This window comes from Nicotiana attenuata, unplaced genomic scaffold, assembly GCF_001879085.1.
Source record: "Nicotiana attenuata strain UT unplaced genomic scaffold, NIATTr2, whole genome shotgun sequence".
Taxonomy (NCBI): domain Eukaryota; kingdom Viridiplantae; phylum Streptophyta; class Magnoliopsida; order Solanales; family Solanaceae; genus Nicotiana; species Nicotiana attenuata.
In genome coordinates this window covers 16,171-33,534 of record NW_017673515.1, presented here as the reverse complement: position 1 = coordinate 33,534, position 17,364 = coordinate 16,171, and the positions used below count along the sequence as shown (strand labels likewise).

The 17,364-nt window shown below is 34.6% G+C and overlaps 1 protein-coding gene and 1 long non-coding RNA gene across 4 annotated transcripts; one reads left to right on the top strand and one right to left on the bottom strand.

The window, feature by feature from the left end:
- Positions 1 to 5,062: 5,062 nt before the first annotated feature.
- Positions 5,063 to 8,375, top strand: LOC109216604 (disease resistance protein RPP13-like; the record flags this gene model as incomplete). The annotated part of the gene is made up of 2 exons (XM_019380775.1): positions 5,063 to 7,741; positions 7,994 to 8,375. A coding segment is annotated over one exon (2,622 nt), but the record flags the coding sequence as incomplete, so codon positions are not given.
- A 1,282-nt stretch (positions 8,376 to 9,657) lies between these two features.
- On the bottom strand, positions 9,658 to 12,982 carry LOC109216607. Of its 3 annotated transcripts, none has more exons than XR_002066510.1 (3): positions 12,836 to 12,982; positions 12,567 to 12,696; positions 9,658 to 10,421 (listed from the first exon to the last, which is right to left on the bottom strand). It is a non-coding gene; the product is annotated as an uncharacterized LOC109216607 (long non-coding RNA). The 3 variants fall into 3 exon arrangements; XR_002066509.1 differs by lacking the exon at positions 9,658 to 10,421 and adding an exon at positions 10,431 to 10,550; XR_002066508.1 differs by lacking the exon at positions 9,658 to 10,421 and adding an exon at positions 10,567 to 11,613.
- Between the last annotated feature and the right edge of the window lie 4,382 nt (positions 12,983 to 17,364).

The window sequence follows — 17,364 nt, the reverse complement described above, 5'->3', positions numbered from 1 at the left end:
TCAAAAGAAAACGCGTGATTAGGGATATTACGGTCCAAAATCCTCAAGATTTCTGAGTTAGGGTTCTGCCGGAATTGGGATTTAGAATTTGTAATGTTCCGGGCAGATTCGAAGGTTTCTAGGTATGGATTAATGATGAGGGAGGGATGAGGAACATATTGTATGAATTTGGGCCGGTTTGGGTGAGTTTGTGACTTGGTCGGAAAACTTAGATTGAATGGAGTTGGATTGGGATTCGAGGGACATGGATATGGGGGTTGGAAAGACGAGGTGAAGGAGAGTATGGTGTGAAATTTTGGGGGCCATGGAGCATCGCCGCCGCCGGCGGCGATTTCCGGCCGGCGGCGCTAGGGCGGAGGACGGCGGAGCAGGGCAGGGTAACGGTGGTGTTACACCGGCGGCTGGAGATAGGGCAGGGGTACGAGGAGGGTAAAGAGTGTCTAGGGTTAATGGGTTTTTTTTAGGACACTTTTATTAGAACATTAGCATCAACGTGAGCCGTTGGATGAGGGTGATGGACGGTTGAGATTACTCGACGCTGGACCGGGTGGGGAGACGGATTGGGCCAAATTGGTCTGCGCTGAAACAAATTGGAGTGGGATCGTTTGGACTTAAAGCCAAATTTGGCCCAATTCAACTAGCCTAATTCCCTTTTTATTAATTCATTTTGTTTTCTTTTTATTGCTTTTGCTTTTGTATTTTATTTTATTTTATATTTTTGTATTTTTATCTTGCATTTTTCTGATTTTATAAAATGTAAAAAAAACAATTAAAACCAATACTTAATAATAATTCGAGATTACACTATTCAAATCTTAAAATTCTACTTAAAAGATAAATGCAACAGTTAACAATTAAAAGTGCAAAGAAACTATTTTTGTGATTTTCTTTAATTTTTATTCTAAACAAATCCATACCTAGAAATGTGAGATTAAATTCCTAAATGCAAATGCATATTTTTTGTATTTTTAATATGAATGATCATGCAATCAATTAACACCAAATTCAACAAAACCCACAAAAATTGTAGAATCATTTTATTTGAAACTTTTGGAATAATTTGCTTAGGGCAAAAATCACGTGCTCACAGGTAAGCTCAATTTCCTTACCCACACCAGACCTGACCTAAGTTTTGCTGTGCAATATCTCAGTCAGTTCATGCAACAGCCCTGTTTCCTCACATGAAGGCAGCTTTGCACCTGTTGAGGTATCTCAGAGGCACTTCTGATTTTGGCCTCTTCTTCTCCAATTCTCCTGATCTCTCTTTGCAAGCTTATTGTGATAGTGATTGGGGATCCTGCCCTGATAGTAGGAGATCTGTTTCTGGTTTCTGTATATTTCTTGGTGTCAGTCTCATTGGGTGGAAATCCAAGAAACAAGCAGTGGGGTCTTTGTCTTCAGCTGAAGCTGAGTATAGATCTATGAGCAAGGCCGTGGCAAAAATTACTTGGGTATCTTCTGATTCTCCTATTCCTCTCTATTGTGACAGCATCTCTGCCATTCACATTGCTCGCAATCCTGTCTTCCATGAGCGGACCAAACACATTGAGTTGGATTGTCATTTTGTTCGTACCAAGCTTGCTGAAGGTCTCATCAGTTTGCCTCACACTTCCAGTGCTTCTCAACTCGCGGATGTCTTCTCATCAGTGTATATTTCTTTACATTCATTCTTTATTTGCTTTTATTGCCAAGTTTTAATCGCACAACAAATGACACTCTATGATTTTCGCAATTTTTGTTGATCCAGTACAACCTACCTTCGAATAAAATTATGAAATCTGGTACCTACTTATCCGATTTATCAGGATTCGCGTTGCGTATCACTCATAACTAGAAGGAAAAAACTCTCCACTTAAGGTTGGATTTACTTTTCTTTCTCAGAACAATCATTTGAGCTTTGTTTTTCTCTCATTATGCAGTAATCATTTCACTTTGGGCCTACCGATGATTTCCTGAGGGTCTACTCTATCATTAGTTATATTTTTATCGACAATAACTTTTTTTTCTTCCCTTAATTGTATACCACAATAAATACGCTTCTGTCAACAACTTTTTTCTTCCTTGTATATCAAGTTTTTTTCCGAGCAGGTTTAATATATATCTGGAAATACTAATCGCGTGGCATTATCCATATATCCATTTATATATGGCAAAAGACACTATCATACATTTATATCATTTGACAAGTGAGCATATTCATTAGAATTACACCTTAACTATGTAACCAAAATGTTTAGAAAAAACAAGGAATCTGCTGGGATTGTTTCATAGAAGTAAAAAAGGCAGTCTGGTATACTAAGCTTTCGCTATGCGCGAGATTCGGGAAAGGGCCAGACCATAAGGGTCTATTATATTGTACGCAGCCTTACTCTGCATTTCAGCAAGAGATTGTTTCCACGGCTCGAACCTGTAACCAGGATGGCAGCAACTTTAATTTACCAGTTACGCCAAAACTCTCCTTCTAATTCCACGGAAGTAACTCGGAATATTCGACTTGTTGACTTTGTGGAATTTCATCCTTCAAATGATACAGAAATATGATAAACTTAATCTTTATTGTCGTTGCCTTTTGAAAATAGGAACTTTGATTTTGTCTTTGCCTTGTCTAATGTGGCACAGTTCACTTTCATTGCTCTAATTTTTCTATTCATTTTTTCCGTTGGTGTTGACTAGTGCTGGCAATTGTGACCCATTTTATTCTAATCCGCCCAACCTGCCCATATTTACACGGGTTGGGTGAGTGACATTTAAATATGGTCAAATATGGGTTGAGCCCATATTTTACCCGCATAAAAATGGGTAAGATATGGATTGGCTTCTATTCAACTCTCAACCCAAATGAAGAACTAGTGCGAGAAGCTATTTACCAATAATTCCTACACCTGTCCAGTTACTTACTAACTTTTAATCTTCTTTGACTGTCTTGGGCAAGGGACTTTTGGCTGGTAATTTTCTGTGTGAGAATTTTCAAAAGTTTTTACTATTTTTTAAATTTTTTTTGAATCAGATGGAAACTTCATAATTTTTATTGGCAAATAAAGTAGACTTTTATTTACCAAGTAGGAATGTACAGTTCAAAAGAAACTTCATAATTATAAGAAATAAAATAAAAAATTATTCAGCTCCATCATAATAATATTATTAATATTTTAAAATATGAATTTACTAACCATTATTTATAAATGTTGAAATACTTAAGATATTGGTAAAACTTTGTTTGAGAAATATTTCAAGTGAAATTAATAATTTTCACTAAAAAGTTTTAACCTTCTTTTTCAAATGAAATTCATAATCAATTAGTACAACTTTTACTTTTAAGTACTCCTTTCATTTTTCACTTTTAAAATATTTTTCAACTTTAGTAGAATATTATTAGATCTTCGAGGAGAACAAACTGGAGAAATTAAAATAACAAAGAAAGTATAAAACATCACAAATAACTATCCAAAAGTAAACATATTGAGCCAAAACTTATTTACAACATATATTTTGTTAACGTCCAACTATTAATCAAAATATCTAAGTCAACTAGAAAGATCTTAACAAATGGAATAGTAGGAATTTTTACGGAACCGCTTTTGTTATTTTATCTAGCGGCTTATTTGCGATGAAAATATTAGTTTAAAGGGAAACAATCAAGTTTTTGATATTTTATTAACTGTTAACATTACCATATTATTAGTACAAAATCCTACACAAGTTTCACTATTTAATTAGTGTCCCTTAACCAAATACTTTCAATTTCCATTGATAAGGTGGAATGACAGTAGAGTAACCCAGCAAATAGTACTCATTCATAGTAAAGAGCTTCACCGTGTATAACATCTCCGATACCAGTTCAATGCTTTCTTTGTTTGCGTAATTCTTGTGTTACATATGGGTTTGACCTGTACCCAACCCGTTTTTTACCCGTATAAATATGGGCGGGTTGGGTTATTACCCATTTTTTATTTAACCCGTTTTCAACCCGCCCAAATTTTACCCAACCCGCCCGTTTGCCACCACTAGTGTTGACATATATAAAAACGTTCTGGTACAAAACCATAAATGAGAAAGACAAAAAAGTTGTGTATAAATAGAGGCAGAACCAGGTTTACAAGCTTATGAATTCGAAATTCTAATCGTTTTAACTTACTAAGTTCTAGATTAATAATTTATATATATTCAATGAATTTTTTAAGACAAATACAGAGTTCGAACCAAAGTTACTGGATTCGATCAAACCGGCTCCTGGCACTCTAGCTCTGCACCTGTGTATAAAGGGATAACGAATCTATTGGTATTAATTAAAGAATTTCTAACAGTATGTATGATGTAAGTAATGATGGAAGGTATACTTTTCTAAAGTTATGAAATACACTACAAAAATGAAAAATTGTGTGATAATGTAATCTTGAAAAATACAGAGTCATGCACCCCACCAAGTACTAACTTAATACGCAATGATCAACAACGAAAACATAGAAATTTATTAATTTAAATTTTCCATGGAGAGGAAAAAGTCTAACAATATCATTTGGTGTAGAAATATATTTCTATTAGACGCTACACTTCACGGTTGGATTATTATCTAACTAAAATTTGTATTGCGTGTAAACCCTTTTTATACTATTCCATCCATTCCAATTTATGTGAACCTCGTTCCGTTCCAAAAAATATGATAGCTTTCTCAATTTATAAATAATTTAACTTAAACTTTCAATTGAAAGCTTTAGTAAATTTATAAATTTTCTGATTTTCTTTTCTAATTGAAAGCTTTAGTATCTACTGATCTTGTAATAAATTTGATTGGTTAGGACAAGAAGATATTCTACTTGATAATAAAGGCCACCGCGTACTTGTTCTTGCCTAGATTATGCAACCAAACTTACAATAAACAGCTTCAGTTTAGTCAACTAAGACTTTTTCCCTTCTTTTTGTTTGTTAATTTATTCTCTTTACCGCTTCTGTCTATATATATCTCATTCTCCAGCTTTCTTCGAATAGCTTCAAAACAATATCAATTGAAAACCAGCTTTCTTCCGATATATTCTATCAGACCTCTTTTTCAAGCTCTGATTAAAGAGAAAACCAATCAAGACTCCTGAAGATAGTTGATGCCTTTGTGTCATTTGCAGTTGAAAAACTGGGTGACTTTCTCATACAAGAAGTTGCATTGCGCATAAGTCTGAGAGAGGATGTGCAGTGGCTGAGAAATGAGCTGCTCTTCATGCAATATTTCCTCAAAGATGCAGAACAAAAGCAAGTTGAAGATAAAAGATTTCAACAATGGGTATTTGAAATCAACTCTATTGCTAATGACGCTGTCGCTATACTGGAGACTTACATCTCCATGGCAGGAGAGTCCGATGACCATGGATTTGCTAGTCGTCTTAAGGCTTGCGCTTGCATATGTAGGAAGGAGACCAAATTCTACAACATCAGCAAGGAGATCCAATCCCTGAAGAAGCGAGTCATGGATATCTCTCGCAAACGGGAGACGTATGGTATTAGAGACATCAACAATGCAGGAGAAGGGCCAAGTAATAAGTCCGCTATGGTTAGAACATTGAGGAGAACTACCTCCTATATAGATGACGATCATATTTTTGTTGGCTTTCGGGATGTTGTAGAAAGCTTGCTAGCTGAAATTCTCAAAGCAGAGCCTCGCCGAAGCGTCATCTCCATTTATGGTATGGGTGGTTTAGGCAAGACTACTCTTGCAAGAAACCTCTACAACTCTCCTAATGTAGTCTCTAGCTTCCAAACACGCACTTGGATATGTGTTTCTCAAGAGTACAACACCATGGATCTCCTTAGGAATATCATAAAATCCATTCAAGGTCGCACAAAGGAAAGTCTGGATTTGTTAGAAAAGATGACAGAGACGGATCTAGAAATTCACCTTCGTGACCTATTGAAAGACCGCAAATACCTTTTGGTGGTTGATGATGTATGGCAGAGAGAAGCATGGGAAAGTTTGAAAAGAGCCTTCCCAGATAGCAAGAATGGCAGCAAAGTTATTATTACCACACGCAACGAGGATGTTGCTAAAAGAGCAGATGATAAAGGTTTTGTCTATAAACTCCGTTTCCTAAGGAAAGAAGAAAGTTGGGACCTCTTTTATAGGAAACTACTTGACGTTCAAGCAATGGTCCCAACAATGGAAAGCCTAGCTAGAGATATGGTGGACAAATGTGGAGGCTTACCTCTTGCAATTGTTGTATTAAGCGGACTACTTTCGCATAAAAGGGGGCTACAAGAATGGCAAAAGGTGAAAGCACAACTTTGGCGGCATATGAAAGATGACTCTATTGAAATCTCCTACATACTATCACTGAGCTACAATGATTTGTCAACTGTACTCAAGCAATGTTTTCTTTACTTTGGTATTTTTCCAGAAGATCATTTGATCTATGTTGACAACATAATGTGGTCGTGGATGGCCGAAGGATTCATACCAGAAGGAGAAGAAAAAACAGAGGATGTAGCTGAGGGCTTCCTCAATGAGCTAATAAGACGAAGCTTGATTCAAGTGGTAGGTACAAGTTGGAAAAAAGATGTTAGATGCAAGATGCACGATCTACTTCGGGATCTTGCCGTGCAAAAGGCATTGGAGGTAAAATTATTTGACATTTATGATCCAAGAAAGCATTCCATATCCTCCTTATGTGTCAGACACATCATTCATGGTCAAGCACAAAGGTACCTCTCACTTGATCTTTCTAACTTGAAATTAAGGTCAATTATGTTCTTTGATCGAGATTTTTTTAAGATTGGTCTTATAAAGTTTCATGATGTCTTCCAACATATATATGTGTTATACTTGGAGATTGGTTCTGGCGCTATTCTACCTGATGCCATAGGAAGTTTGTACCACCTCAAGTTCTTAAGCTTGAGAGGTATCCGTGATCTTCCCTCCTCCATTGGCAGCCTCAAAAATTTACAGACACTTCGTGTCTTGAATGACTATAGACACTTATGTCAACTACCCCCAGAAACAGCTAACCTAATAAATCTAAGACATATAGTTGCTTTGTATTCAAGACCTCTGCAACTTAGCAAACTCACAAGTCTTCAAGTTCTTAAATACAGTTGTTGTGATCAGTGGAGAGATGTTGATCCCGTTGATTTAGTCAATCTTCAAGAATTAGGCATGTATGATATTATGAATACTTACTCCCTAAATAACATTGGCAGCTTGAAAAACCTTAGCTCTCTCATGTTGCGTTGTAAAGTTGATGAATCATTCCCAACCCTTGAATATCTTAGTTCTTGTCAAAAGCTCGACAAATTGTGGTTAGAGGGGAGAATAGAAAAATTGCCTCTCTTGGAACATTTTCCATATTCCATCACAATGATGGTCCTTTGGAAGTCAGAACTCATGGAGGATCCGATGCCTATTTTGGGAATGTTGCCAAATCTAAGGGATCTGGATTTAGTAGGAGCTTATGAAGGAAAAGAAATTACCTGCAGTAATAACAGCTTTTATCAACTAGAATTTCTTCGTCTTGATGGTCTTCAGAATTTAGAAAGATGGCATTTATCCACAAGTTCCATGCCTCGCATTAAAGGATTTGGTATCCATGATTGTTTAAAGCTGAAGGAGATTCCGCAGAGAATGAAAGACGTTGCTATCCTGGAGAAGTTGAAGGGCATCGATCAAGAGTTTGGCGAACATTACAGTGTCACTAGTTTAGGATGAAGCTTTTCAAGCATATATGATGTCTTATCAATTTCGACCTCTTTCACAATGGCAGAGGTACATACAAATGGAATTAAGTTATATATACTGACGGTATAAAGATTTTTTTTATTATTAATGTAGTTTAACCTGTTGTAACCTTTTATCAACATAACATTTCTGTTGGAATTAAGTTATATATACTGACGATACAAACCATTTTCTATTGTGATCAATTATTCCGTCACTTGATACTGTCATGGTCATTTTTAGGTAATATTTTTTGCCTTTTCTCGAATACTAATTACTAAATTGTTACTCACAATTAAGGTGAAACAGGAGAAATTAAATGATGCGGCATCTTTTTTGCAAGCACAGAAGCACTTCAAGACCTTTGCATCGATGAGAGATTGCCCAACCTTCGGCATTTTCTTTATGTTTTGTTTTTGTGAGTGTTTGGAATTGGTTTGAAGAGAATTGTGTTTGGACTGTTGTTGATTTTGTATTTTGAGAGTTTTAATTTCTTTGTTCCAAAACAAGACATGTTTAGAAAAGAAAACAGAACACCTGTTTTCAGAAAACAAACAAAAACAATTTGCCTACAGCTTGTTGCTGTAATAACTAAGTACTATAAATAAGTATGAGATTTAAGGTTTGAGTTTCTGAAAGGAATTCTTCAATTGTTATATTATGCAAGAATATGATTGTTGAATGTCCTGCTTGTTTGAATTAGTAAAAAGCTTTAATTCATATTTATTATTTGAGAAGGAAATAATAAGAAGATGAACCATCATGTTTTACTCTGGATCAAAATTCCAGTATGTGACAGTTAAATGTCATTTAATTTCTTTGATCTTGAAAAATTATAGAGATAAATCAAGATAATGCGTTTTCTAGGATGTCATGGGCTTAAATAAATGGTCACTGTACTCAAAAAGGGAACTTCTGTGGTTTTAAGTTCAACTGTTATGTTGCCTATCCATATTTTAAGATAATGCTTTATCTAATAAGTTCCAATATACTATATTCCACTTGATGCCATAGGCAATTTGGTCCATCTCCAAGTTCTTAGATCAGGTACTAACATGCAGGGGCGAAGCTATGTTGGCCCAAGGATGGTCAACTGAACACCCTTTGCCGAGAAATTACACTATCTATAAAGTAAAATATTACTTGTTATTGATTAAAAAATAGACTTAGAACACCCTTGCATAGCCCACTAGCAAAGGGTGTTCAAGTTAACCAACTTCATTAACTTTAGACATTAAATTTAGTGCAAGTTACACATTTGGCTGGTCGGCCAATAATAATTACATTTGCTAGCCAAATATGCAAAATATATGTATAAAAGATGTATGTTATATGTATATTATACATTAATAAAATATACATTTTGCCGGCTATTATTTTTTAGAGCAGAAAACTCTCGAGTCTACAAACACTTAAATACATTCGTTAATGATTAGTGGAACATGCTGGAACAAGGGGAGAAGATCTATAAGTGAGAAGAAGAGATGGGGTATGATTCCTGCATGCATATGGTGGACGCTTTGGAATGAGAGGAATTCAAGATGTTTTGAAGACAATGCTAACTCAATTCAGAAGATTAAAATGAATTGCCTACTGCTTTTTCATTTTTGGTGTAACCTGGAATACATAGAGGACTCAGAAGCTATAATAGATGTTCTTGGGTCTTTGTAAGAAAATAGATAAATTGATGTATATTTTTGGTTATTCCCTATGTAATTATGGCATGCACAGCCTTTGTGCTCTTGAATATAGCAAACTGTTATCATCTCAAAAAAGCAAAAAAAAAAATTATCAGTGGAAAGATGTTGACAATGTTAGTTTGGTCAATCTTCAAGAACTAGTTGTGAGAGGTATTAGGAAATCTTACTCCATAAATTATTGGGAGAAAGGGACCAGAGACACACACTCTATTACTCAACTGCTAGCAACTCATCACTAATATCACTGCCCAAGAACTTTACTCAGAAAACTTGAAAGTGAGTGTGTATTATCTAAAACCAGAGAAAGGAAAATCTACATCAATTTCCAAATCACCAGAAGAGAGAAGAGAGATAAATCTGCTATCATTGAACTCTTCACATTTCACATTATTTAGTAGGTAAGTCCAAAAAATATCTCTGGAATGGGCTTCGTGCATCCTTTCATCATCTCAAAATGTGACTTGAAAGAATGTCTTGGATTTATAGTTGCAGGTATATTAAGGGGTACAAACCTTCTCCTTTTTCACACTTCCAATAAAGAACTTAACTTATATACATTGGACAGTGTAAAAGATTTTATACTATCAAATGTATTGATAGTGTAGAAAATATATAGTTATTTTTTATTATCTTTTAAACGAATTGATATTGTAGAAATTTTCTTGCACTGTCTGTGCTCTTTGATAAATACATGTGCAGGGAAAACAAGTAGGGTATATTACCAATTAGTTTCCTTTTTCATTTTTCACTTTTCTACAGGGTTTCTGAAAACAATTGTGCAACAAATGCATAGTTTGTTGATCATATGTTCCAGCGCCAACACATCTCAAAGACTTAAGTTCAGCACTAGAAAATGGCTTCATATACCTTACTTGGCCATTGCACCTCTCTACTTCAAATTCGAATTTTATTCCGTATCAATAAAAATCTTGGCCGTTGCGCCACTCCACTTCAACCACATTGATAATTTTACAGAACTTTCTACCCTTTTCAGCTGGCAAATCCCATTCTTCTCCAAATTGTTATAACTACAACAACAACAACAAACCCAGTATAATCCCACAAGTGGGGTCTGGAAGAGTAGTGTGTACGCAGACCTTACCCCTACCTTCAAGAAGGCAGAGAGGCTTGTTTCTGGTAGACGCAGAATTTACTACCTAAACACAAATAATAAAACACATTGATACTGTATTGTATCGTTTGATGAATATTATGTTTGGATAGATTATATCATTTGCCATCGTTTCATGATATCACGCATCAGCAATATGAAGAATAAACTTGCAATATTATAAAGAAAAATTATGATACGAGGTAGAATTATTATACTAAAAGGTGGAGTAAAGGATAAAATAAAATTATTTAATAATAATGAAGGGTGAGATGAGATAAAAAGACAAAGTAATGATGCGACCACACCAAATCGGTCGTTACATAAAGTGGCACTTTTCGTCATTACGTAATGACAGATTTAACGATACAATAAATAAAATTTAAGTAACAATCAAAATAAACATCGTATTTAAAGTAACAATATGATACAATACAATAAGTAACAACCATCCAAACAAGCTGTTAGATCGTCAGAGAGATTATGGATGAGATTGCAATTCAAATGATGTTTCCACTCGGGAGATTTGGTTTTTTAGTTCATTATAAATATTATTTTTATAGGAAATTAGTAAAAATAGCATAGCAGACCCAGAAATAAAAAATAGGAAATCTTTATCGGGTCATCTTCTTCTATTCAAATTGTAAATGAGTATAGAAAATCATTTCCTCCCTCCCCAAAAAAAAAAGAAATAAATATAAGCAATTAGGTCCATCCCAAGTTCTTTTGTTTAATTGGAAAATACTAACATCTTTGAACTACTACCATTCATTGGCAGAGTCAAAAGCTAGAAACACATATCCCTGCTTACTGCTCTACTATCTTAGCAGAAAAATAACTTGATTTAACATAGGACATTTTACTGCAAATGCAGAGACGCAATGCATGCCAAATTATCAATGTTAGAAGTCTAGTTTGTTTACTTCTATACAGCACCACTTGTTTGCTCTAGATCTTGCAATTGACTACAAAGATTGCTCGGTATTATTTCGTTGGTTTTATTTGAAGTGATTCAAAACTTAGTATGCTTATCGTTTATACAGCACCACTTGTTTATAAAGCACCACTTCTATACAGCACCACATGTTTGCTCTAGATCCTGCAATTGACTACAAAGATTCCTCGGTATTATGTCGTTGGTTTTATTTGAAGTGATTCAGAACTTAGTATGCTTATCGTTTAAAATGTCCAGCATTTTCTGGAAAGATGTTTTCAATAATTTTTTAGGACACATATGTTCACTAACAGGAAAAAGTATAATCTATGTGGAATGACTATCAATTTAGTTACTACTAATTAAACGTGCGTTGGTAACGTAATTATATTTCACTCTCTATAAAATAGCTATCCCACTAGCTCAAAGAATTATTAATCGAGTTTCCATATGATTTCAAGGTTTCATCACTTGGATTCTTTGAGTCTTAATCACTTCACTCTCAAGCCTTGAGAGAGATATCTTTCCTATTCTCTCCGGAAAAATATGAGCAATATAATAACAACTCACAAGATTACGCATAAAAATTTGTAGATAAATGTACTTCTTGAGGTTTCTCTGCTGGAAAGACCAAACTCATTCACAAATTTGGTTCTCCCAGTATTTAAAATAACTTGACTTGGTTTTCGAAACTTAAATAGAAGAATAATTTCGGAGACCTCCTCTCAGGCATCTTTCTCATTTACAAAATTAGGTTTACCTCGCTTATTTGAAGTGTTTTTGTAACAATTCTTTTTATTTATTTAATTTTATTATAAAAATTATCAATTTTTTTTACTGTTTAATTAATTAGGCATCTTTCTGAAAAAAACTCCGCTACAATAAAATGGATATGAACATTAGGAAAGAATAGAGATATGAGGAAAGGTTCTTTCACATTTGAATCTATATTCGAAGTGGTAAAACTCGTCAAATGTCTTAAGGAGCATCTATTAAAAAAATGCCCAAAGGTCTCTTGACAAAGTTGCTGTTAAAATCTCAAACACTATTAACACGATGGTAATGGTAGATCAATGATGTACCAAATTAACCGAAGTACGTAACTCAAAGTAGTCGAAGTTTGCATACCTGTGCGACATCTTCTTTGTAGACGACAACGATCTCAACGAATCCTCAAAATTGGAAGACGGCGGTCAGTATCAGTGGTGCGGCCACCATTACACCACCGAAGATGGCGGATTCTCCATTGGCAGAGGTACTGTTAATGAACCTTTAATTAATGTTTAAGTTTAGAAAGGGCAAATTATTCATGTTATAGTTTTTATAATTAAATAAATATATAAAAATAATTATTACAAAAAGACTCAAAATAAGAGAGATAAATTATAGAGCTAAACCTGAGGATGTCTACGAAATTATTCTCCTAAATAGAATGTTTCTTTTGGATTTCCAGTATTTTGTTCATTTGTTGTTTGGAAACAAATATATTGAGACTTTTACTATACAGAATCAATCTAAGTCAAAAAGATGTCTTCTTATCAATACTTGTGCAAAGAAAGCCGAAAGCCTACTCACGCCTCATTTGTTTGCACTTAATAGAGATCTGAATCTTAATCTTTCAGATATTAAGTGCGTTTGTTTTTAAAGTCTGGATGTTAACTATTCAGATCTTAATCATTAAGTGTGTTTATTTTTTTTACTTCACAACCACTTAATGGGTCTGAATAGGTCTGTATCATTAAGATCTATAACAGAGACTTAGTTTCATTAAGATGCTATCACGTAGTCATTATTTAACTGCCGCCACCGCCTACCATTATCAACTACCACCATGCCGCCACCACCACCACCACTACGCCACCATAATCCTCAACCATAGCCGCCAGCATTATCGACCATCACCATCCACTATCCCCACCACTCCGACCACCATATAGCATTCTCACCCACAATCAACACTCATCCACCTCAACTACCACAACTGGCCACTCCATCACCATCAACAACCACAACCGGAACTGCCCATCATTATAACCTACCACCACCAACCGCCATTATTAACTATCACCACCATCCTCAATCATAATTGCCACCACTACCAATCACTACTAGCTACTAGCACGAACCACCATCATCAACCAAAACTACCACAAATCACCGCCTCTAGTCGGCATTCACCCATTAGCCATCACCACCAACAACTATCATATTTTAAAAAACTATATATTTTATTGATAGAATATTGGATTAGTTAGTATTTCATTTGAATTTATTTTTATTAATTTTCAAATAAAGATAAATTTTATACATTCAGATGTTAAAAATCAAACAGTCTTAATTATTTCTATTCAGATCTTAATACACATCTTAATATATTCAGATATGTATTCAGATGCAGATATCTTAATCTTAATACACATCTTGATATTCAGATGTGTATTCAGATTCAGACGTCTTAATCTTAATAAAAACAAATGAGGCCTCAGCCTAATCTGCTATATCAATTTAATTAAGAATTTTAACTAATAATAAGAAAATAATTAAATGGGTAAATGGTTGGGGGTTAAAAAATCAAAGGAAGAGGATGAAGGGATAAACACATGGTCATTTATTAAAAAAAATTCTCTTCTATCTCCTCCGATAATGACTACACCGTTTCTCAATTGTGATTTTTACCATTAAACTTCGATTAAACATTGGATTTTTTCCAATAACATTTGTTTTCACCGGGAATTATATAGTTTAATACGAGATTTGGAATTTAAAAAATTAGGGTTTGGTTGAAAGAAGAAGACCTAAATGAAGAACAAGAGAAGAAAAAAATTTCATATGAAAACATACGAATAAAGGAAGAAAAAGGATAAAAAAAAATGAAGAAGAAGGCTAGAATACAAATAGAATACAGGAAAAATACAAAATTAAACTTTTTAAAGAGGGTAACAGTAAATAACCATTAGAAATAGTCGGGGCATTTGGATCTATACCCGTTTTTTGTGCCATATTTTAACTTGTGTCCGTTTTGTAAAAAAAAATTCAAGCGTACCCGCTTTTTCACATAACTTCAGAACACGGAGCTGAAGTAGCAAAGGCAATCACGCAAAACTTCAGCATTTTAGTAGCCGGGTTTTTATTTTATAGGTTTTTATTTTGTAACTGAAAAATTTTAGCTCTAGAGCTGAAGTTTTTGTTTTTGTAACCGGAAAACTTCAGCTCTAGAGCTGAAGTTTTTGTCTTTGTAAGCTTGAGCAAACTCAAAATGGTCCTCAGCTAGCTGGAACCTTCCTGGTTTAATCAGTGCAGAACCTTGAAAAATGGGCAGATGTTACAGATGTATGATGCACGTAGAGCTGCTGCAATGAAGACAATCAAACAATCTTTCACTATTGGGAACTCTTCCAGTAGTTTGCATGCACTTAATACTATGCTGCAAGTCATACCTGCAACTGCCGATCGAAGTTCAATCAGTAATCTTGAGCCAAATTCTCCCAGCTCTGCTGCAATTGAGCATTTTTCTTCCCCGCAGACATTGCCAGTGAATGCTGGTCATCAGCACCAAATTTTGAAACCCATGAAGCGGAAATGTGCTACATCTGAACATACTCCTTGGTATAAAGAAGTTTTAGTGGATTCACGGAGCAATCAGACAATCAGGTTCTTATTATGCATAGCAATTTCTTTAATAAATCCTCTAGAGCCGAAGTTTTTGTTTTGTAACTAGGAAACTTCAGCTCTAGAGCTGAAGTTTTTGTCTTTGTAACTGGAAAACTTCAGCTCTAGAGCTGAAGTTTTTGTCTTTGTAACCGGAAAACTTCAGCTATAGAGCTGGAGTTATTTAGTTCATTGTATGTTTACTACCCCAAATAACACTCTTTTCACATAACTTCAGCTATAGTTCTATTTAATTACTACTAATTATTTTCCCACAAACTACAGAACCTTCAATTTACTACATTATCAACAAATGTAGTATTCTACGCAAGGAAAAGGAGAAAGAAGAAATGCATTCCATGAAGGAGAAAATAAGCAACGCAATGGAGAAAGCAGCAGCAAGGACAAAGGAAGAGGTAAGCAACGCAGCGGAGAAAGCATCAGCAAGGACAAAGGAAGAGAAAATGATAGCAGAAGAGAGAAGGAAAGCAAAAGAAGCAGAAGCTAAAATGGAGCTGCAAGGGAGAAAGGGAGCTGAAGTTTTGTAAAAAGTAGATACAAGTTAAAAGTTTTAAAAATAAAATGGGTATAGGTTAAATGGGGGCGACCAAATAGGACGCCCCGTGCAATTTCTACGAAATAGTCAATTGGGGCCATTTTTATGCATAAGTTCATCTCTCACACGCCTTTTAGCAAGTTACCTTATACATTTCATTAAAAACCGACTAGGGTATTTTTAATACATAGGGGATATAGTTAAGGAGGGTCTTGGGGACACCAGATAGTTTAAGTATGTAACTGGCAAAAATATGATAGTTTAAGGGCTTTTTAGGGTATTCACTCATTTACTTTTAATCCATTTAGAAAAAAAATTGATTCCTTGTAATATTTAAAAATAACTTTAAACTTTTTATTTATACTTAATGACATAACTTTATAGTCATATAAATATCATGACATTTTCAAGACTATAAATTCCAAAAGTTTTTCGTTCCTTCTTAAACTCCATACATAATCAAACATCTATATCTATATATTATTAAAAGGAGAGGACAAAGCTCTCTCCTTAAGTCAAGTGGCAGCCTAAAAAAAAAACCACATGGCATAATTAGTTACTAATAGTTATTTAGTTAATAATTAGTTATTATTTTTGAATTTAAATATCTATACAAAACTAAAATAATAAAAAATAAAAAGTACCATATATGTGTATATATATATATATATATATATATATATATAGATATAGATATAGATATATATACACACTAATTGGTTACTTTATTTGAATTAATAAATATAGATATCTTATAATTAGTTATAATAAAAAAAATATAAATATATAAAAAAATAACTACCCATTCAAATTGGGTGAGAGTAGTTTCAAGTTGGAGTTTTAAAATTATTTTAAAATTAAAAACAAAACAAAAAAGTAGCTATAGTAAAAAAACGGAAAAAAAGAAGAAAAAAATACCCATTCAAATCGGGGAGTAGTTTGAAGTTGGAGTTTTAAAATTTATATATCTATCTATATATTATTAAAAGGAGAGGACAAAGCCCTCTCCTTAAGCCAAGTGACAGCTTAAAAAAAAGCCACATCGCATAATTAGTTACTAATTAGTTATTGTCACGACCCGGATTCCCCACCCTTGGGAGTCGTGATGGCGCCTACTAATGGGAGCTAGGCAAGCCAAATTTAATTACTTTTTCATAAATAACATAATTCCTTTTAACAATTATCGGCAATAATACTAAAGCAACGAAATTACATAATAAGCGGAAGTCTCAATGTTATATAAAACTGAATAGAAATGCGGAAAATTTCAATAAAGGCCTCTACCCAAGACTGGTGTCACAATACTCACGAACTACTAAGAATACTAAATACAATCGTCTGAAAGAGAACATAAATTGTTTGTCTCGAATACAATGAGATAACAGACTAAAATAAAGGATAGAGGAGACGTCGGGCCTGCGGACGCCTGCAGGGCTACCTCTATGTCTCGCTGGACTGAAGGCCTGCTCCCACGCTACTGCTGCTGCTGTCCAAAACCTGGATCTGTGCAAATAGCACAGAGTGTAGTATCAGCACAACCGACCTCATGTGCTGGTAAGTGCCTAGCCTAACCCCGGCGAAGTAGTGACGAGGCTAGGACCGGACTACCAATTAAACCTGTGCAGTTATATAGTATACAGCGGAAAGTAAAACAGGAATAAACAAGTAAAGATGGGAGGGGGAAACATGCTGCGGGGGGGGAGGGGGTAGGTACCAGTATTA